Source organism: Vollenhovia emeryi, unplaced genomic scaffold, assembly GCF_000949405.1.
Source record: "Vollenhovia emeryi isolate VEMERY1.0 unplaced genomic scaffold, V.emery_V1.0 DF939134.1, whole genome shotgun sequence".
In the NCBI taxonomy this organism is placed as follows: domain Eukaryota; kingdom Metazoa; phylum Arthropoda; class Insecta; order Hymenoptera; family Formicidae; genus Vollenhovia; species Vollenhovia emeryi.
The window spans coordinates 2,265,025-2,289,214 of NW_011967232.1; the positions used below are offsets into that span (position 1 = coordinate 2,265,025).

Genomic DNA, 24,190 nt, shown 5'->3' on the forward strand with positions numbered 1-24,190 from the left:
GGGGAGCGGAGAAGCCCTGACGTTCGACGATTCAATCAACGCAGCACATTGTCGACGTCGGGGCTTGGAGGACGTCACCCGTCGTCGGATATTCTTGGGGGGTCCGGGATATGAAAAATGATGTCTGACGGGGAAGGGGAAAGGCGAAGAGGGAGCTGGCGCGGATGGACGCGTTCTAGGACGCTTTCTGCCGAGGGATGTTCGACAGATATCCTCGGCGCTGGCCCCGCCAGAGCGTGTTGCGGCATGTTGCCGTGAGTTGTTCGTGTAAAGGGCGCATAAGCCGCGAGCGTGTATTAGCTCGATACACCAGCTGGCGAGACAGTCGAACGTTGCACGATGAAATTGGTCCGGTTTTATTTCGGCCAATCTTTCTTTTGATTTACCAGCGAGAAAGGCGGTCCCCTCCTCCCTTCGGCGAACTCCGCAGAATTTCTTCGCCTCGTCTCGTGTCACATAACACTGATAGAAAACCAAGTCGATAGACGATACACCAGATATTAGACAAGTTCGATTAAAATGTTTTTGCAAGGTACGTTAGAGCATGCACAGCGCTCTACGAGATGTACAGAATGGAGTCACTTTTACTTAAACTCGTGCCCACTTTTCTGAGTGCCTTCGGATAACACTGGAGAATTTGTCTTTATTTGGAGAAACGACTGTATGATTTACATCGCGAGCACTAGAATTTCTCGCAATTTTATATCGTCGATCGAAACTATATAACCACTCGTATTTTTCTAGCGAAAGGAAAACCTCGCAATCCCGCGCGACACAGATAACATGTGTGTACAGTTTCTTTATGTGCAGATTGTTTTTTGTCGTTCGCGGCTGACCAGCTAGCTTTCAATCGATAAATACGAATAGGTCGTTTCTTTTTTTATAATATACGAGAGCTAAAGAACAGAAAATTGACAGCTTTACATGCAGCGCGTTCAACGGTATCTGCGATATAATAACATTCTTAATTGTTTCCGTTTTGATAGTAATGGGCTATTCTTTGTCACGTGATATTTTCTTTCCTATAAAAAGACGCAATCGCATGGACGAGTATAAAATGTGCTGTCAACGTCGCTTTGCGATAACTTATAACTTATCAGCTTCGGAAGTAACAAGAATAACGCTGTAGGCTATTACTGACCTACTTAACTTAACGGCCAACAATATCGGAAGTACGTTTATTTTTGAAGCTGATAAGTTTCGATCGCTTTAGCGCAAAGTAACGCAATCTCCGATGAAAGGATTGTTTGTTTTGAATAATGAAGCAGTTTAGAATTTAGTACAAAACTACAAATTTGTTGTAAAGCAGAGGCTTTCGAGTTATAGGAGGGTAACTTAAGTACTCAACTTATGATGAATACTTGGTTCAAGGTATCAAGCGCTTTTAATAGATTGCGGTAGGTTAAACTGCGAATTCACAAGACGAAGCATATATAAAATTTATTTGAATACAGTAAACCTTGAATACTTACATTTTGTATCCTTAATATACTAATATTTAATAATACGCATCTATTTTTTTTACCGTGAAATTTATCGAACAAAGTTAGCTTTCACAATTATAAGAAAACCGTCAAAATTTGTCAAATGAAATGGTGGACGTATTTATAAGTATTATATGCCGAAAGACTTTTCTCTGTTATTTTATATGTTTGATATTTCATAAAATCAGATCGAAACACGCGTTTGAATAATTTGAATATCGCTCGAAAAACACGCGGGCGCTGATTTTTGTGTCTTGCTTAATCCTGTGAAAGCGCTCAACGAATATACATACGTGCCATTTATTACAACGATTGTTTTCGCAATCGGCACGGCTGTTGACAGGAGGCGTACATTACAGCTTACACATAAGTGGAAGGCACTTCTTTGCATATAACTAGGTTAATGGTAATGCGCTAGACAAATAAGTCGTAGAACGCGGGCTTTAGGAATTACGTGTCTGTCCGTCCACGGGAACACAAACGACCGGGGGGGGGGAGAGGGTAGCGTTATCTGTATTTGACATTCGTTACGATGATTGCCTTTGTAATTAGCGCGTCCGTGGTTGACGAGCGATTACAATTAACAGGGCATTCCTTGTTTAGGCAAAACCGGTTCAATCGGCTCTTGTTGGGCTCATTAATGCGATCGTGTGTTTTGTCAGCGGCTGATGCGTTTGATGGTGGTTGTAAAACGTCGAACCAAAGAGAGTGCACGACAGGGATGGAGTGATAGAGGGGTAGAGAAAGAGAGAAAGAGAACGGGGGTGGAGCACTCCCGTAGGAAAGTGTGCGGGGGGTAAGCCGCAGCGAACAATAATTATGCCGATTGTGCCACTGGGGACTAATTATCCGTCTGTGCAACTTGCATCGAATTCGCCGACTATCTCGTCCTCTGTCCACGGCGAACTTTGATGCTGCGGATAGATGCTTATCTTTACGTTCTCTGGTAATGCGAGGTACTAACTTGTAACCCGATCCGGATTAGGTAACCTTCCTGTTGTTCGATCACTTCGGCAACAGGTCTGTTTAACAATCGTGTGCAAAATATGTTCTACAAAGGTAAAATACTGCAACGGCGAGTTACGCTTAAAGCCATTACATCTGGATGGGTTTACTGCACGCGTATCGTAAACATCGTTTCTGAAACAAAAGCAATTTAATAAATGACATTTTAATTAAATTAACACAATACCTTTCCATCAAACCGTATATATTATGCAACGGAACTAAATTTTCATACAGCATAAACTTATTAGCGAGTCTCGTCTTTGTCACTATTTTTTACACTCCAACTTTCAAAGTAATTGATTATAACAATATAATTAACATTTTGAGGTTGCTTAAAATTCAATAGCAAATAAAAGCTTTACGTCTGCTAATTAACGGGGAAACTTTATTTACCATAATATATTTTTAATTTTTAATTTTTAGGCTAGGAAATATAGGCAGTTTAAAAACAATTGTAATTCTTTATTATGAATAATACATTTTCATCACTTGTTTCGTATTAAAATATAAGCTATTTTAGGGCAATAATATGTGATTATAACAATATAATTAACAATTCAAGGCTACTTAAAATTGAATAAAAAAAAAATTTTACATCTGTTAATTTACGCTGTTAAAACTTTATTTACTATAGTGTATTATAATTTGTTACAATGTATATTTAATTTCTAGACTAGGAAATATAGGCAATTAAAAACAATTGTAATCTTTTATTATCTACATTTTTGTCATTTGTTTTTGTATTAAAATGTAAGCTATTTTAAGGCAATAATATATAATTTTAAATGCAGTTGAATACCAATATTCACCAAGTGAGATATTCACCGAAAAATAAATTTTTAATTGTAACAAGGCGAAACAAAATTAAACGCTAATCGAATTTGCTCTTCGCGTGAATACGGTAATTATTAGCTTGGAAATATTAACGCAACCCTTTTTAGCAGAACAAAGCTTATTCATTGTAATAAAACGTACTGAATATAACACGAATAAGCGGGATTTTTGTATTAAAATGTACAAGACAATTTTAGAATTTATTAAACAGTTAAAATTGAAATTGCAAATTAGAACTAGGATAAGAATTCAAGTGTGCATAAGTAGCAATTAAGTACACACCGCGTTGTGAAAATAAAAGCCCCTTATTATGAAATTGGATCCTAATATGGGATAGTGGGGTTTCTGTTAAATTAATAGGCATCATCAGTTGATTTCACCACGAATTTATTGCCCTCGGAGCGAAATTTGTTTAGTGGAAAATTTATTGTTAGATTGTGTAATCGTTGCGAAAAAAGATTCGTGATTGGATTTGAGTGTTGAAAACCTGCACCCACAGAAAAAATTTCTGGATCCAATGCTATTTGCTAATTGCACTTCAATGTATCATAAAATAGGATCGATACAACGTCAATCATATTTATTATAGAGGTAGGAATATTTTAATCTTAAATGAAAAATTCTAAAATCAAGAATAAAATGCCAGCATGTGTCGTCTTTTGTCAAATATCATGGTGCCAACTTCGTGCGTTGTAAGATGGAGGGAAAATTTATTCTAAACGCAAGAATATATAAATTTACATTTATTATATATTATATAAGTTACTTTTTCTCAATATAGGATGTCAATTCTTTTTAATTCGATAGAAGATAATAAGATTTATTAATTTTATTTTTATATTGTCTTATTTTTATGCTAAATGAGGTTGTGAGAAATATAAATGCGTCAAGAATATTTTGTTGTCAGTAACACCAATCCTTTCTGAGGGTGTGCTATCTCATATTAGAAACCTATTTCATAATAGAGGACTTTCCTTATATGTTACTAGAAATATGAAAATTGCATACGCCTATCTGAATTTATTCTTGAACATAATGAAAAGTGCAGCGAGTACTTTTATTAGAAAATAGGGGAAAAGGGAAAAACTCGATATTGCCGCTATGGATTATGCCCGTTTTGACGTGCGTCTTTTCTTCACCACATATGTCACTTTTTAAAATTTTCAATACGACCGTACGTATACAGCGATCGAAGAGTGAATGACGTGCGTTAGACGTTTCAACCGCGAGCGCTATGCCGGCGTGATTATTACCATATCATGGCCGTTCAACAGTAACCGCTGCCACGCTTAGAATTTTCCAATATTTACACAGCGGAATATTCAACATTTTCCAGCATGCCGCTAGAAAACTTGAATAACCGATACTTGTTTTGTTGCTAGGATACGTTTAATATATTTGCCTTTAATAAACGCGTGCACGCGCGCCCTCGCGCAGGCTGGCCGATTTTCGTTTAATGACGCTTTGTTTTGCGAATTAGCAACACGACATACATTGTCGTGTGATATCACAAACGGTAAATCTCCCCCTCACGCTGCGTACACGATGGTATATCACTTGCCTCGAAGAGGAAGCAAACGAAATTTTTTATTTCGTTTGTTTTATGCGTTTCGCATTGGAAAAAAAGCTTTAATTACGTTATCCGTAAATGATTGGAATTCGTTTTTTTTGGCAGCGCGTGAATAACATCCATAATTCACGTACGAACGTAAAAATTTCATTTGAGCGCGTTGATTATAGAGAATTTAAATTCATTTACCAAATTATTCCTTTTCCGATATTACTATCAATCGACAAAATATTTCGCAGCTTCAAACGACGTATAACAAAATCTTTATTTCTTATTTGAATTGTAACGGATTTCATTTTAATTGCTGTATCAAGCGAAAGTAGGTGTTACATTATCCTTAATCGTTTAACGCCGTTAAATTAGACGAAGGCACCGATGCTCGGCTCTTAAGCCACATCGACAATTTCGCGCGATACTCCTTCGGGATCGTAGTCGGAGCGACGCGTCGAATACAGTTCCCTCTCCTGGATAAGTTATTATATCGGAAAATCGCTTGGCCGCGCTCGTATCTTGTTAAAATATTTGAGCACCTTCGAGCTGCACGAACGTAAATACGAATCACTGTCTTTTCGTTTTTCTTCGTAAGCCATCAGTTGTGGAGTTACGAGTAATTACGCGCCGCTTTGCATGGTACACATCGCGTCGGCGGGGGGAAAAAAGCATAATTTTATTCATATCACAACGTTGCGCACGTCTAAAGACCATCTCTTTAGGCGCAAAAATATTCAAGCGATGTATCGCATGTAAGAGGCGCTCGTACATACTATAAAACTCGTAATGCAGTTTTAATTTCTGACTGTGTTGTATAGTCGGGGATGTGTGTAACATTACGCGTCGCATGTTCATGCCGCGCCACTCTCCATCCGCTTTTACCCTTTCTAAACGTTTTACAAACTCTAATCGCAAAAGCAATGCCAGTAAGTAAAATTAACTCGTGCATTTGGAAAGTCGTAGCGTAATGTTAAATAATGCCCGCGTAAAGCGTACGAAATATTTTTGAGATACTATTTGCGGCTTTGCGCTGTACTGATATTAACGCGCGCGGATTCGTGTGTATACGTGTGTAATCTAATTATTTAAAAGCACTCGCGGTAACGCGGGGACACGATTCTGTACCATCCAATTAGTCAAATAAATAGAATTACGTCAACTAGTGCCGTCACAGGAAGCGGTACTTGACAATAATTAAGAGTACCGCTAAATCTTGTTAACCCGATACAGGATATGCTTTGGTATCGCGAGGGGTATCGCGTAAATAATCATCCGCTCTGAAAATATATCGGAGGCATACACCGAGATCTCGCCCGGCACCGCCGTCGCTTCGACGTATTCATCGCGCGGCGTTCTCCATCGTCGCTCACATCCGGCGACGATTGCACGGGCGCACGCGAACGGAAGAGAAATCGAAGGAGAAAGGATGAGCGATCGTCCGGGAGCCACGATACGGTGCGCCCTCGAGGCGAACTTGCCCGAGTCATTTTTCACCGCGAGTCCGAGTCGCGAGGGCGGCCGTGCCTCTCGGGGAGATATTTCGCGAAATTAAAGAACTACCCGCGGATACACCTTCTGTACTCGCCGCAACTAAAAGAGATGAGGCGAGCGAGCTAGCGAGCGAGCAAGCGAACGAGAGAGAGAGAGAGAGAGGGGGGAGGGGAGGGTGGCGCAACGAGTGGTTGACAGGGAGAGAGAAAGGGTGAGGACGCTAAGGAAAGAGTCCGAGTAAAAAAAGGGGTAGGTATACACACAGGTATCGTGTCGTGCAACCGACTGACGTAAACGAAAATAAAGAGTTGCCGCCGAGTTCTGATTTCCTCTAGCCCCTTTCAACTGGCAAACCGGTTGGTTATGGCACGTCCAAGGCAGGAAACACAACGGTGGCCGAAACGAAAAGAAGAAGAAGAAGTAAAAAGAAGAAGCGTGTACACACGGAGCGGCGTTCCGCGCCGTTGTTGGCGGTTGTTGCAGCGACGGGGGTGGATGCGAGGAAAAGGAGAATGGAAGGAACGGGGAGGATTCCGCGGCGTTTATTCAGACGCGCCAGCGCGCGAGCGCCAGCCGAGACGCGCGCGCGGCGAGATTACACCGCGACAGGCGCAATTATATCGTTACCGCGAAACGGATCGTTTGTAAAAGCGAAACCCGCCGCGTTCGCGGCGGCTGCATTTCGGTCATACGCGGAGCTTGAGTAATTGCAGCCGACGGCGGCTCAGCGGGCGGGGGTGAAGGAGAGGGACGATGCGCTTCCATTACGCGCGCTCATAGAGCTCGTCATGCGTACGTAATAGGCGCATATGCACCACCGATACCACCGGATACTCTCTCGGAGAGAGAAGGAAAAAGAAAACGGAGCGCGGTATATATTCACGTAGGCGCGCCCGCGCTGCACACGTCTCTCCTATCAACCCCGAGAGCTCTCGCACCCCCTCGCCTTGAGTACACAATTTACAACCGTTCTGCCCCGCACTCCCCCTCAACGTCCGCGGTTCACCGCCGCTTTCTTCGCTCGCTCGCTCGCTCGCCCCGGTACCCACCCCGGCGCCTTCTTTTCCGGGCTTCTTTCTCGACGGACGTAACCACCGCTTTTCCGCTCTCGTCCTCGAGTCGCTCTCTGGAAAACGTTCTTCCTTTTACTCGTACCTCGTCATTCCCCGTGACTAGAGCACCTATGCCTGTCCGGCGCACACCGGGGCCACGTGGCGGATGTGCGTTGTACGCGACACACATCGCCCACGGGCCGAGTGGATGCGGAGGAGCATAGAGATGTTGCCGCGCGTGCTCTAAAACGTCGAGTGTGTCACGACTTTGGCGTAACAGCGACTTCTTTGTTACATTTTCTTTTTCTTTTCAACTCTTTTTTTGCCTTATTTCTCTCTCTCTCTCTCTCTCCCTCTCCCTCTCTCTCTTTCTGCACCCCGCTTTCTTTATGTTACGAGCATAGTTGGTAAGCTTCGAGTACATTGTCGGTAGCACTTGGGCGATGAGACGCGTTGACAGCTTCCGCAATGAGGATGGGAAAGACGATGGTTGAGAGGGCGATCGGGGGTAGAAAGGAGGGGACGTGGCGCACGGAAAACGGAAGACTTGCAGCGGACATCCATAAGTAAAACCGCGTGCGACATCATCCTAGAGGGATTATTGTTTCTTTTTTTCCTACGATGAATAAGTACGGGGAGTAAGAATGCTATTTATTTTTTTAATGAGACATCCCGGCCGGGTCACGATGCGACCTTACAAAGCCATAGACGTGTTTCATGGCGCATTTGCCGTATTTCGCGAATATTGGATCAGATAAAAGGATTGTGCGCGCTTTTGTAGGAAATGGTACGAGACAGGTAAAGCGGTAACTAGGTCGCACACATTATTATTCCCGTTGATTTGGTTTCTCAGCATGATAGCTTTACAGCTTGACAGTTGCAGCTTTGACATATTCGTGAATGTCATTAGGCGAGAAATTTAACACGTTTTAATCGCGAAACCCAATTGCGGAAACATGTCGCTATAATTCGACTTGCACTGCTCAGACATGGTTTCATTATTATCTTATTTTAGTCGTAGCTTCAATTGTATTTTTATATAACTCAAATAATATTATAATATTAAATAATATTGTAAAGATAAAATTAAATTTAAAAATATACGAATAAAACTCGAATTACTTATGACGACAAAAATATGTTTCTTTATTATATTGAGATTGAAAGATACAAAGACAATTGTAATGAAGTTTCATATGTTTGAAATTTTATCATCTACTTAACAAAACTACTAGATATGAAATTATAGTATAAATATTTCTCTTTTGTCCCTTTTCTGCAATTGCTTCATCCCTTTTTACTAATTGCTGATTATCAGGTTTAATAGAGTTAGTTGAGAATTTTTCTTCAAATGCAATTCTTTTCTCACCGGACGAAACGTGTAATGTAAATCTGCTTTACAACGCGATATGATAAAATATTAACTCCGCTAACGCAACCTGCAACAGGCTAAAGTGGTACAAAGTACCTACCCAGCGTCTGTTATCACTCTGAATATGATAGTGCTACGGGAAAGCTGGATATGGAATGTGCATCTCGAAAATTTAATTCCATATGCGTATACTAAAATGCGTGTCACAAAATGATTAGCAAATGTATGATTATTTTTATTTTTAATGAAAGAAATCGCTTCGTTCAATTTTAAGCGATACTTTCTCAATTATTTCTGTGACATCGATAGCGACTAACGACATTATATCTAAAACATGGAAGATATATTTTGAGAAGGAAAGTGCTTTTAGACGTTTAAAAACGATTTTTTAAATGTTGGTGTATTTATTATTGGTAGACGTAAATTAAAATAGCAATTCTAGATATTATAAAATAACATTCCTATGTTAGTTTTTTCGATATTTTTCTTAATTTATCTTTTGCAATTATTTGTCTGTCAACACAGATTAATTTATCTATAACTATGAACAATACGTAACTATCGTTATGTCGCACTTTTAACATTGATTATAATTAAATTGAAAGGTTCCCTATGTTATATATTGCCAAAAAAACGCGATATATAAACAAGATATTTGGATTGGTATATATGAGTACAGTGCTGTATACGAAATTTTATTTGAATGAATTATTTAACTGACCCATTACGATTTGTGTTGCAGGTAGCGTGGCTACGAGTCGATACGCAGACGATTCTGACGATAGCAAGTCACGTTATTACGAAGAATCATCGGATCGCTGTGACACATATTGGCCATCGTTTGTGGTCTTTGCACATAAAAGACACACGCCAGACCGACAGCGGTTGGTACATGTGCCAGGTTAATACTGACCCGATGTCCAGCATCACTGGATTTCTCGAAGTCGTTGGTAAAGATTTTCTAAGTCTCCTTAAAAGAATTTGCCTCTTTTTACTCTATTATATTCACACTTGAATGACGAATGAGCGTTTCATTTGCTAATGTATAGGCAGAGGAATTAATACTATGAGCAAGGAAATAATTTTAATACACATATAAAATTTGTATAACCCCAATGCAAAAGGAAACAATAGCTATAAATGTCTTTAATATCCAAGCAATCTGTCGATAAATACAGCATCTTTTCTTGGGTCAGAAAAAATTATCTCTTTAATGAATTAAAAAGTTTTATTATACAATTTATCTAGTGTTTTATAAAACATAATTATAATAATATATTACACTTGCGAAGGAAAAAGGAGAGGAGTAAAATTACGGCAAGAATAAACACTAATCCATAATGTGAACTTAAATAAATTATGTTGCTACTAAAATTGTATTAATAAAGTTGGTAATTAAAAATTATGAAATGTTGATTCGAAAATTGTTAACTATTTAAATAATATTTGAATAATATTTAACACGATAAATTACTATTAGCTATTAATAAAGTATTTAAAAAATTTAGCAAAGGTGAGAAAGAAAGGGGAAGATTTTTTGTTGAAAAAATATATAATTCTATATATAATATTTCTCAGTGCGAACATATAAAATTTGCTGCGTGTGCAAAAATTATATAAATTAAATTGAATTACACAATATAAATTTTTATTTGCATTGCCAAACCCAACCATTTTATTGTCATATTAAACAAATGACAAATCATTATTATTGCAAGTTTTGTCGAGCGTAACGCTTCCATATCCGTCGCCGAGAACGTCGTGTGTCACGTACACTGAATGAATATCATGCGCAGCTTTATTATGGTCTGTTCGAAAAATTACAAATAATTTTCACTCTACACTCAATATAAATTAACATGTCACACCTGACACACCCGGCGATGCAACTTGTGCAATCTCAGTGATGAGTGGCAATGAGACGCGAAATATGCTTTGACTGTACGAACTCTACGTAGTATGTTCGCTTGTTTTATTTTAAATAAATGATAAAATTTTATTGCCAATATTTTGAACACATATTTGTATATGACTCAAACGCATTATTATGATACATGAAAAAGCGTTACAAAAATATTCGTCACATATTTTATATTGTATTAGTAGTTTTGCTTTCATTTTTTTATTTATAAAATTGATAAAATTTGAATTATTAATTGTGGAATTATTGCACAAATCATTAGTGTGGAAAATTTAATGTTAATTAAGGAAGGTGCGACTTCAAATCATCAGTTTTGATAACCATATATTAGTTTTGCTTCTTTATAGAGAAAGCTTTGTTTTCGTGAAAATGTGTTTCTCCAGTTTTCTTGCAATTGTGTTTAGAATGTTCCTTAATTTCTAAAAACTACATTGGTTTTTTTTATCGAGAAAGTTCTGTTTCCTTGAAACAAATCAAATTTTTCCTGATATTGTGTTTAGAATGTTTCCAAATATCGAAAAATCTACTTTCAAAAAAGTTGTCAGTATGTATAATCAGTAAACAAAAAAAGGTACTATGTACCTTCTTCTAGCTTCCTCCATGAGGAAGCCATGTGCAAATTTCTCTCTCTCAATATGTAATAAAATATACAGACAATCAAATTTTATTGAGAACAGTATGCTACAAATTTTGTCGACCGAGTTTAATACAAAATCTGGCACATTTAATTATATCAAAATGCTAATGAAAATGAAGCATGCCTTTAAAATATGATAATTAATGATAAAAATCAAATTTTAATAAACTTACTATACAGTCTAATATAGTTTGTTAGTCAATTTTTCTATTCAGCAGTTATACGTGTAATTTATATTTCAGAATTTTAATTTTTATTCCATTGCCGTGTGTAAGTTTCATGATAAGGGCATACATATTCAGTGTAGACATCTGCGGGATGCAAAACGAAGAAGATTGGTTTTTGGTTCGTGTCGCTACGTCGATTTTTCGCCCAGTTATAGCGTTTTAAAAATCGTGCGCGCGCGCACCATTCATGAAAGAAGGCCGCGCAAATTTTACGCGAATAGTACACGTGCTTACTACGTCCCCAAAAAACTGGCATTTAAACATACGAGGCACACGGCGTTCGGTAGTAAACATCGCCACGCGAGACGCCTATGCGTCGTCTGCTGCTTCTGTCTTAAGATTAAGATCGCGAGTCGATATAATCGTCAGTATCTTCGCACAGAAAAATCGTAGCAAGATGATCCTGGTTTCGTTGGAAAGCTAAGATTTCAGCGCTTCTAACGATATAAGAATCGCTTATCTCGGATCATTAGTTTACGAGATTTCATTAATTAATTACTAAAATAAAATTGATTTTGTCCCGAGATCGAGATCGCTAGTCGATATAATCGTCATTATCTCCGCACTGAAAAATCGTAGCAAGATGATCCTGGTCTCGTTGGAAAGCTAAGATTTCAGCGCTTCTAACGATATAAGAATCACTTATCTCGAATCATTAGTTTACGAGATTTTATTAATTAATTAATTACAAAAATAAAATTGATTTTGTCCCGAGATCGAGATTGTGAACTAATTTACGTTTTTATTAATTTTATCTGTTAATTTGTTTAATTACGTTTTTATTAATAATTTTATTAATAGTTTGTTTAATTACGTTTTTATTAATTTGAGTTAGACTTAATTACAAAGCCAACTTACACCATGATATAATATATATTAATTTACCCCACTATCGGGGTAAGCTGGCTACAATGTAGCGTGTTCGTATTTTATTTATTACGAAGGAACTATATAATATACAGAATTATTTTTGGCATGAAAATGTAGAGAAGGATTCTATCCATCAGATTAGTACAGTTTAATTTGTCTGTTAATTTAATCATAATAATTAGTTGTTTAAACAGTTATATGCCAAAATTGTGAAAACTATGCTAACGAGCCCCGGTCTGCCCTACCTATGTTTAGATTGAATGACTTCAGTACTCAATCGGTTCACACTTATATGTATATAAATTACGTAAATAGTTTGAGTTCCTATAAAATAAGATTGTACCGTGGTTAATAATTTCCCAGCTCAGGTTTAATGACATAAAGAATATTGTCTATAAAGTCCTCTCCTCTTTAACATCGTTCTGTTTTACTATTTTATAATGATCCGTTTTCATGTAACTACAGGAATGCATAGTTTTAAGTTAGTTATTGGAATAGTTACATTTGTTGTATTTACATTTACATAAACATTAGATATGTTTTCAATTATAATGGTATAAAACATGAAATGTAATAACGGTAAAAACACATGAAAATTTCCCCGTTTTTAAATAATTAATTGTGTATGTATTAAAATCAAAATAAGACTGTCATATATATATTTTTTTAATGTATACATAATTTAAAACTGGCCTTAAACTTATTACGCGCAATTTCCAGTTTTCATGACGCCTAAGAGGCGGAAAATTGAGTGGGGAATGAGAATCTCGGAATGATTTAAGGACCGCTGCCGACAAATATTTGCGAGCAAATCGTACGTTCGAGATTGCTCGTGAATTTGTAACCTGTGCCATCCAGAAAGTCCGGGATCCTTGACTAGTCCTTGCGAAACTCGACTAAGCACGGGCGGATTCAGCGTTTTCCATGTATACGTAACTCGCGATTGTCCCGCGGAACACGTCCTTTGCTGGCAGGGCGCATCCTTCTTCCCGTGACTATGCATCAACTGATCCTTCCTCGGAACTTTCTTGGCACTTGGTACCACCGTCCCTGTTACCGCCAACTTGTCAAACTTCGCCAACTACGGTCGTCTTAGCGGACACCGTAGTACCTCTAGAGAAAGCCGTGATTGCTACTACACGACACCGATATTCAATCCTTGATTATTTGTTTCGCGGCTTTCTCTACACCACGTACAACATAATAATGTCCGCCTATTAGCCAGATTATCGGGTTAATTAATCAATTTTTTCACAGCAAAACGCATTTTTTTTTCTTTCGCAAAGAAACATGAAAGTATGACTTGGCAATCGAATTAATATGAATATAATATTTTGACTACATTATGCATACATAATAACTTTGTATTTTTATTTTTTAGTTAGTTAATAATTAATTATATCATTTTTCTTAAATAACATGCTTTTTAATAAAATACTATAATAATTAATCGCTAGATAAAATAAAGGCTAACGAAACAGCGAAATTATCAGTGTTATATTTAATATATTGAGATTTTTATATGAAACATTTTTACACACTTGAAGCTCCCAAAATTTTTCCATTATTTCGCTTAATAGCTGGCTCGTTATTTTTATTAAATCGGGTACGTGGCTTATCTTATTTTTGTTAAATTAATGAAAGTATACCACCCTGCTATTAATTATCGGTTAGCTTGACGAAGGTCTGACACAATTCTTGACTTCCAGAGATCATTGGTCGACTCTATCGCGCTCTGGCGCAATAGCATTCGAGAGATGAATATCGGGCTGCCGGAAATTACCAAATAAATGCTGGCATTCTATACTCTTGCGGAAAGCTAATGCATCTCCATAAATACCTCAGCTAAGCTTACTGATTTATATCTCTTAACAAGCTTGCAGATAGTATCCCATTGATACATTGCAAAGCTCACGTTAAGTAAGACGAGCGAACGTTCATGAACGGTTGTACAGCTGAGTATCCATTTTAAAGAAAAACCCTTTAATTCGTCTTTGATAAATAAAAAACCAATAATAAAACAGTACAATGCAAATTCACGTACTAAGAAATTAATGTGGTAGATGTTACTATCAATCAATTTTGATATCGATCGCGGTTTATCTCGGACATCTCCCTATACACGCGTACACATGCAAGTACGTTAGACGCTATTATTGTGTGCTAGTAAACATACAACAACATTTAAATAAAGATTCGATAATTTAAAATAACTTTTAATAATAGAAATCTTGGAATTAAAAAATTAATTTAAACTATAGCGGACAGTGTTACAATTAAAACATTTATGCTATTTCGTATAGATGTGCTGTATCGATTGCGGTTTATCTTGATTGTGCTCCTACGCATCTACGCGCGCGCTTGATATTTTTCGGAAATAGTAAATTTAAAACAACGTTGCGTTGAACCTCGCAGTGAAATCCGGAATAGCGTTTTGCTGGACGAGAAAGCAGCTGAAGAGATTAAAGATTTCACACCTCAGCGAGCTCTTTCGGGTGGCTTGCCAAGATAGAGACGCCTCCCCGCGCAACTCGCCTCGCCCCCTTCGCGATCGGCCGGATTTGTGGCGGCGGGATGCAAATGTATGTAAAGTACGTACCCCCGCGCCGAAACCTTCGAGGGCGATTGTACTCTTGGCGGGCTATTAGACACCTTCCCGGCAACTCGTGCTCCTCGTTCTAATAACCGGTCGACCTCCTCGCGCCGCAAACCGCCCAGCCACCGTGTCGTAGAACCCCCGTATAAGCGTATAGTTTAACTTCACCGCAACCCCTCGTTAAGATTCTTCTTTATCGGCCTGTCCTATTGTCGACTATATCGCCCAAGACTATGGAGAGAAAAGAAAAGAGTCGGCTATTTTGCTTTATCTTGCTTTATCGGACGATATGCGGACATTGCATTTTTCGGTAGTTTGCATCGCCCGAGCAGGAAGGGACGAAAAAATGGCGCAAATGGTAAAAAATTATTGGGATACAAACGAGTTTTAGAGAACGTAATTACAATGTATTAATTAATTTTGCATCTTTTGTGTCTGTTAATTTGTGAAACAATGCCTTTGATATAGTTTTGAAGGATGCTTTGTAATGATTGGAATATAATAGCGAATTATTGGCTCTCGTCTAATAATAACCGCTGCTGCTTCGGTTAAATGTGAAATGAAGGCGGAAGAGAGAAGCAAAAAAGTTAATTGTTTATTTCTTTTTCTTATATTATTGCGTCGTCGATCGTGATTTATTCTAACTTACATTTATGAGAAAGGATCAAACAGAGGCAAAAAATTATATTTGCCCGCGTTATTATATTATTACGGTCTCTATTCCCTTACACACAGACAAGTAAGCGAAATAATGGCTAGAAGATTAATGTACATCAATAATTTCTAATGGTTTGATTTGCGAACTCTAGAAATTATTCAGTGCTTCTTTCGTTCCCAGTGTATACATTTCTGTAAAGGTTGTACATTCCTGAAACTCTTACATTTGTGTTATTTGCTGAAACCGTAATATTGCTTCTTTGATGATGTGTGAGCGAAAAGTTTGCTATAATCATATAAAAAATTGTCGTCAAATAAATCACTGTGAGCGGGAAGTAAAACTCATAAAATTTTTGTAAGAAAAAGTAACTACTCTATAACAGTAATAACCATAATTCTCTCTGTACTCGCACAAGCATGCAAATTGTAGTAAATATTGCTTCGTTCACTTTTGCGATAATCAGCTTTAGGTAATCAAACTTGTTGAGAGAGTTCAATTTCCGAGCTTTTTTTAAAATATAAAAATAGCGAAATGCTGAAATATGGAAATAGCAAATATTGCATATAGATTCGTTGCGCCGTTCAAAATATTGACTTGCAGAAATTTTATCATTCAGTTTGTTTTTTTATTTTACGCGAATTCGATTATTGAATGCGTACTGCAGTTGGTATGCGAGTCTTCGCTATATAGCAATGATATTTTTCTTATATTATTATATTATTAATTGCAAACGCTCTTTCAAATTTCTAACAGTTTGCGAATGTTAATATGTCGTACGTCATAATTCCTTTGCTTCTTCGACGTGTGTACGTAGGATGCACACGCATGTAGAAAGCTTGAGTTCATCGCAACCAATTCTCAGTAAATTTCTTGTTTATTGTAGTGAAATTACTGGCTCGGTCAACTTGCCATGGTGTGATGTTACATGTTTCAACCTGTGTCATCAATTGGTTGATGGTTCATTTCCCCAATGTGAGCATACGCGATTGCGTAAAGCATTCATGAGTACAATACAAATATATGTATATAGCTATTTGATTTGTATCAGAAGAGCGAGTGGATTTAGGTACATGTTGCATGAGAAAGTCAACTTTATTTTATCATCAAGAATAAATACCACACATCTCTATTTCTTCCTTCCCAATTTAAATAAGTTCAAATTAATAAAACTTCTTCACGCGCAATTTTTAAGCAAGTGTTAAAATTGTCAGGATGGATTCTAACTAATCCTACTACTATAAACCTGACCTGACAACTTATCATTTGTATATTTTCTAAAAATATCGGTCTAATTAAATTATTATAATTTATAAGATAAATGTTTCGTGCTTTGTGTAAAACATTGTATGGAATGGTTAAGATCACGACAGAGGATTTAAAATTGCTCGAAATTATCTCAGCTGGCAAAGGATCGGCAGTTTTTGCCGGGCGCCTTTGCGTAACTCGAGCATCGAAGATCGGCCCGTATGCATCAATTTAGTATCACGTCGGTTTAAGCTCACGCTGGCCTCGCTCCCGAGCCATCGAGCGTTTTCGAACGTTATCGGAACGTCGCAAAATATAGCGGCCATTCAAAAGGACACTCGAAGATATCGGCGGTATGAAACGCGGTGGTGCACAGTCCGCGGCGAATAAAACGCGATCCCGTGAAAGCAAACAAAAACAACGGGGCGCGCGTCGCGTCGGTGCGCGGGCACGCGTGAAATAATAAATTCGACCCAATTGTTTTCCCGTATCAATAAATATACTATCTGCGGATACGGCGCTTTTTTTCGCCCCGTTTGCGCCCGATGCAGTCGGGGCAAAGCGCGAAATGAATTGCGCACCGGACCCGGTGATATCTCTGTGACCTGTGACGGCGCGGGCGTACCGATGCTGGCGTGGAATTGCTTTTTGCTCGATGGCCGATGCCCGCTTAATTCTTTGGAAGAATTCGTTGCCGTACGGTTGCCCTCTGGTATTTGACTGCCCTGCCGTGATTCTGTCGTCAGAGAACATCCTCATTTCGACCTTCCCTTTGTTAGACCGCACAAACATTATTGCGAAAATACTTTGCACCGCAGACGTCGCCTGACTACAATCTTGCGCATTGCCAATCTTGTCGCTTGAAATGTTTACTGAATGTTTTAAAATATGAAATAAATCTAACGAATGTATTTAATGGCGAATTGAAATGCGTATCGAAATACGTTATCGTTAAAAACGACGGGTAATTATTCTGATTTGCATAATTGTGAAAAAAATTGTTAAAAACGATGAAAAATTATTCTGATTTGTGTAATCATAAAAAAAACAACCACCGATGTAATTTGGTTAGTTAATGATCGTTTAATTATAGAATTTATTTATCGTGATTGGAAAGAATTATCGATCGATTATCGTAAAGAGGAGCTTTGTATTCCTGATGTACCTACTTCTCGGATTTGCAGTGTTATGCAATCGCAGCTCCCGGTCCACCCTCGTCGTCTCGTTAGCACACGAAAGCGCCATTCGCGCCGGTAGCTTTTTCGCATCTGCGGAAACTTCGTCCTGGAACCTCTTTGCCTTCCGAACACGTCTTTCGTAACTCACCAGGGGGACGCGACGTCGGTCTCTGAGAGAGGACTATTCACGAAGGTAGCCTCTTTCGTGACCGGGAAAGAACTTAGTCCGCGTAAGCCGTGGGAAACCATTCCCGGCCAGCCGTCTTTCCGGTGTACAAACTGCATGTGCGCCAGCCATATTCGGCTCTATTCCGTTTCGAAAGCAACTCGATAACAAAATTCTTCGCATTGTTGCCGCGAAAAATGTATCGCGTCGATGGTCGCTCCAGCCCGATGCCGTAAAGATTATTTTCGCGAAGAGCGTGCAGGTCGATTATCGCGAAATGCTGGCGATATCTCGTTGTAATAAACGTTGTTCTATACCCTGTGCCCTATTGAAAAGGTCGGTTCGGTGTGCACGCGCGAATAAACTTTGTGTTGCTGACGCCAGCGTAAAAATTTTCGCAAGCTGTCAATTTACCCGAATAGGTCAATGTAAAATAGGGTGTAGAAGGGTACAAGAGAGGATCTTTGGAATTTCTTACCTTATAGTACATGTATGTACTAGTTTATAGTACAATGATGATAGCCAAAAATTATCGAGCGTACATTTTATTTACATTTCTGAATCTAAATTTAGATTAAAAAATATTGTTGCCAAAAACATATCTTGTTAGATACATTAAAGATGACCAAGTGGTCCTAGTCTAAATAAATTGAGAAACCAAATAAATCGAGAAAAATTAATTTTTCAATAAACTGCAATTAATCTTTTGGATAACTGAATGAAAGATAATTTTACTAATTGTCTTTTATATCCGGTAAAAATTTCAAGATTGAAGGTAATATAAAATTTATATACCTAAGAGACTTAATTAATATGCATCACTAGAATGTAGGTTTTGCATTTACATGATTACACTAAAAGAATTTATAGTTACGAAAAGACAGAGTGAATTTTTAACTACTTTAATTAAATATCGTCTATGTGATCTCTTATTTTGAAATATATAATTCGAACAATCGTATCTCTTTAGTAATAACATCCTTTTCTAAAAGAGGGAAAGAGAAAATGTACGAGGAGATACGCACTTAAATCATTGAATAAAAATTTAATTAATTATTTAAATCAATGCAGCCCGAGAATATAGCTCTCGCGTTACTAACTGATACGGTAATCTCCACAGCAGATTAAGATATAAATTAAAATTACATCCTTTCATGAAGCTCTCTTTACCGAAGCGCGTTCTGAATACGATAATACAATGCTTCTGTATTTCAATTCGTTTGATGAATGGGTTCCAAGACAGATGGATAAATAACGTTCGTTCAATCGTTTTACAAATACAAAACGTCTAACCGCAAGAGGAATGAGATTTCTACGAATTTTTGTCCTTATTGAGATGAGCGGTTTCTCTCGGAAATATTTTGCCGCGTGAAAGCAAGAGAGAAAATTTTACTGCTACAGTCAGCTGTTTCACTTTTCAAATATTTTTTTCTACGTTTCAAGTTACCGTACCTTTTAAAAGAACATCTCGGTATACAATGCTCAAATAATAATTTCAAATTGTTTCAAATAAGATAGATCGACAAAAAATCTTGGTAATGCAAGCGGGATTAAAGGCAGATCAGTCTGAATTAGCATTTAGTTTTGGTATTTTAGTTGATTTATTTACTTACTAGATTAGAGAGGGACGAACGGTGACTCTAAACTATATAATGTATCGCTTAAACACAAAACAATCCGCCATATAGCATCCAACTGTCATTTACTAAACTCGGATAAAGCGAAGTGATGGATCTACTTTGCATGATATATTGATTCCTTATGGCAGTTCCTTTCGAGTAATTCACTCGCGCTGTTCTCTTATTGTTAGTCAGTTCAAATCCTGTTTGCATTATTAGCGTACATTAATTTGCAGAACTGATAAATTTTAACTTGTATACGTTCCGTAAAATTTGTAGTAGCAACATATAACTGATTTGATACGTAATGTGTTAACCCTTTGAAGCATGGTGTAACATGTATGTATATTACACCTGAGAAAATTAAAAACAAACACTTAATTCACTCCGATTTCTTTAAAACATTATTTCAAGAAGTTTTTAATTCACAAGATTTTTAATTTAAAGTTAAAATTTCAAAATTCACAACGTTCGATACAGCGGCACAAAGGTAAACAAATTTTTGTTTGTATAAAACATGTACTATAGTAAAACATTTTGCCTACACATTACATAAATATTAGTACTCGGAGATTTGTAAGGTCGCTGATTATGAATCTGGAATCAAAATTTACAAATGGAGTTTCATATAAATCATAAAAATTGAATGAAAGGAAAAGTGTATGCTTGAAAGGGTTAAACATGTATGTGGGTAATAAAGACAAATCGTGTTCTATAGTATGCATAATTATGTTATAAATAAGTACAGAAAGCTATTTTGTATGGTATGGTAATCTCTAGCTCATGACAATGTTGCACATCTGTCTGACAAGTAAGCCTTGTCCAAATTTCACCCGGCAGCTTGCGCTCTGGCGCTCGAACGCGTATACGCGCCGTAAAAACCAGATTTGCCCTAATACCACGCGCCGTTGTACAACACCCCCGTCAAGCTTCCGGCAGCGATCTACGACAAAAGCAACGTGGGGTTATGAACCGTTAAAATCACGCGCCGTAACCGACGCGTCGAAGATCGCAATAAAAAAAAATCCGAGAGAACAGAAAGAAACCACTCCTTCGATAGAACAAAAAGACATCTCCCGTACGTAAAAAAAAAAGCGGAAACGGGGGTGATCGCGGTCGGGACCGGACGCGATCCGGGCTCCGCAAAAATTTGAGCGCGCGGTCGGCGGGGCGAATCGTAATTTTACGAGCGAATCCGCCATCCGCGAACGAATGGGGGCGCGGACCCCCAGGACGCATCGATGTCGCGCGTACTCCCGCGCGGTGGGCGCCGGTGTGCGCGCGGGATGTTGCACGACGGGCGGCGGTGGAGCATGATCGGGGCCGTCGGCGAGATAACCATCTATCTGGTCCGCGCGAATGGTCATCGCGCACAGTCGCCCACGTTGGTACCGCGCGCGTGCTCCCGCGCGCCCATTGCAGCTCGCAGCCTCTCCGGGGACGTTCTCGTCGCAATGTGGTCATTGTTTCAGTGCCGCCGGACATCCTGGACTATCCCACCAGCACGGACATGGTGGTGCGGGAGGGTAGCAACGTGACGCTACGGTGCGCGGCGACAGGAACACCGCAGCCGACGGTCACATGGCGTCGTGAGGCGGGCGGCACGATCAGCTTGTCGAATTGGCAGGGTACGTATCTTGCTATTGCTACTATTACTGCTACCATTGATGACTACTAGTTGCTATTATCGCGCCACGCGCCGCTTCGTTGGGCGACGATTGTCGCGTGTTCCGTCGCGCAACGAATACCGGTCGCCACTCGAGATAGAGTCGCGTTTCTCTCACGCGCCTCCTTTCAACCCCCTCGCCCCATTTCGTTGTCTCGCGTTGTTTCGCGTATATTGAACGTAACCCGGCTGCTCGTACGAACGTAGCTCCGCCACGAGGCTTTTTCCTCGCTCTCGCTCTAAACTAGAGTGACAGAAAGCTCGCCGTCTCGTTTCACGCTGATTGAGCGAGACGTTTATTGTGCGCTCGGGTCGTATCATTGAATGAGTTTTGATGGACGGCGCTGAACCGATACGGATGCGCCTTTTGTTGGATACATTGTAAATTGAACACGTTTGATAATCGGATGAATCGGTCGCAAATGAAGTAGACAAAGCAAATTTTCTTCGCGAAACTTGTAACACATGGTAGAAAAGAAATCAATGACTAATTACATACATAAATCGTATGCAAAGTTATCTTACGCAATAATGTACAAGATATTTTATTCTCTAACAAACGTCATACTGTATTATTAATCTCTTTTCTTGTTTAATATAGATTTTTATGTTTTATTATAAAACTTTTGATTCTCAATTGATTTTATTCCCTTATCGCGTTGACGATATAATACTTTCAACAGTAATTTTTTTTCCTCCTTGCTATCTTACCGCTTGCTACAGTCTCTCGCAATTGACGAGAGAATTTAACGATTCGTTACACAAAATGGTTTCTTTCCTGATGTTATTATCAGTAAAGTGCCGTCGGCGTAATGTCCATCGAAATAAAATTGCTGCACATTTATAATATAAACTCATTTACTTAACCCATTCGGTGAGAAATTAATTTTGTTTACAATTCCGAACAAATTTCTGTCGTTATGCCGTCTTGAATAAAGTCTAGCAAGAACTAGTAATCAACATGTAATTTAATTTCTTAATTGTTGTAGAAGGAATGTTATACGAACGTTGGCGAGAATATTTTAACGAGAACTTTCCATTAATACACGATGATTCCTCGACGAAGATACAGCTTGATTACTAACATTTAACGAAACTGTAACCAAGATTGTAATTTTTATGAACAGTATTCTGTTTCTACATGCAATTACAAGAATAGTCGAGTGCATTTATGTACATTTGTATATTTTTCCAAGTTATGTATATGCTTAGCGGTTTTTACAATCGGTACGCATAATACATATATTTGGAATAAATTATTAAATTTTATATTAGATCAAAGTGAAAGACAGTGTCCTGCCATTTAAACGAAATGTTTTTGTTCTTTGAAATCATATTTCGCAACATTCGCCATTCTCGCAATCCAATCACTCACGTGCCGTTAGCTGTCGGCTTCGTTCAATAGCATTCCCGGTTCACGCGCCGCTCGCATCAGGATTGTTTAGATCTTTTGCTGACTAATTGCGCAAGCAAGCGTCGGGGACATTCCCGATTGTACATTAGACAGATAGCTAAAGTGCCGCTTTAGTCTCTTCCTCTTACCCAGCTTCAGGTTCTTCTCCCCCTCCTACCTTTTCTCTTTCCCTTTCACCCTATTTCTGCTCGTCTAGTCCGTACTGAGTTCGGTGCTTCAGAGAGACCGACGTGCAACATACTCGTAATGTATTTTCGTCCTTTCGCGCGAAACTGTGCCGAGGGTCAGAAATGTGAAGAAATGAGAGGACGTCTCGCTGCGATAAAATATCGATTGCGATCGACTTCCGATGATTTATTCACCGGACGAAACTTTCATCTTTCGGCGTCGATTTTAGGGAATCACTTTAAGTATTTTGTCGCATCTCGCTGTTCCCTTATTCGTCCCTTCGTTTTGCGCCGTTCTTGCGGAAAGATTCAGTCGCGATTCCATTAGTCGATAAGTACCGGAAAATAAAGTATTCAACGCGCTATCCCTCTTACGATTTTCGCAATCGAGATCCGCGCACTCCGCTTGATTTCCGATAATAGCCGGGGAAAGTATTCCGCGTCCTTTTATTTCTATATGATAATTCATACTAAGAGATTTTGCTTTTTGAAGACGGTAAAATTTCCAAGTACGAATTTATTTCAAAAACAAGCGCATGAATGAAAGCACTTTTCAAGTTATCATCGAAATGTGCAGACGTTGTCGGATACAAATTTCACGATACATGTTTAAGTGAAATTAATCACTAAATGAAATTAATGCTAAAAATATATCGAACACAGATAGAATAACTTATGCTATTAAACAAACGTGGCGATTGATAATAAATTATTATAGTTTTTATAAAATGATATATTTTGAAATTTTGGCGATGACATTTTATCAAATTAAAGAACGGCAAATGTATATTTTACACGCTCATAAATATTTTATAGACATTGTATAATAATATTATTTCTTTGGAATCGTCTTTTAGTTCTTCAAAAAGAGATCTCGAGTAACGCATCTGATATTAAAACTTCTTTGTTAAGAAAATTATATATTTACTTTCTTAAATTGAAGACAATGCTATTAGAGTGTAATGTTTTATTGCATCCCATATTATACAGGGTGGGCCATTTTAATTTATACAGTCGATTTTTT

At 38.3% G+C, this 24,190-nt stretch overlaps 1 protein-coding gene across 2 annotated transcripts in view; it reads left to right on the forward strand.

Moving 5' to 3' along the window:
* The window catches only part of LOC105567824 (neurotrimin-like), a 91,025-nt gene that overhangs the window by 54,209 nt on the left and 12,626 nt on the right, over positions 1 to 24,190 (forward strand). For both annotated transcript variants that reach the window (XM_012023024.1, XM_012023025.1), the window contains exons 3-4: positions 9,545 to 9,752; positions 21,392 to 21,547. In XM_012023024.1, coding sequence (XP_011878414.1) covers positions 9,545 to 9,752; positions 21,392 to 21,547 — 364 coding nt within the window. The remainder of the gene's footprint in view (positions 1 to 9,544; positions 9,753 to 21,391; positions 21,548 to 24,190) is intronic.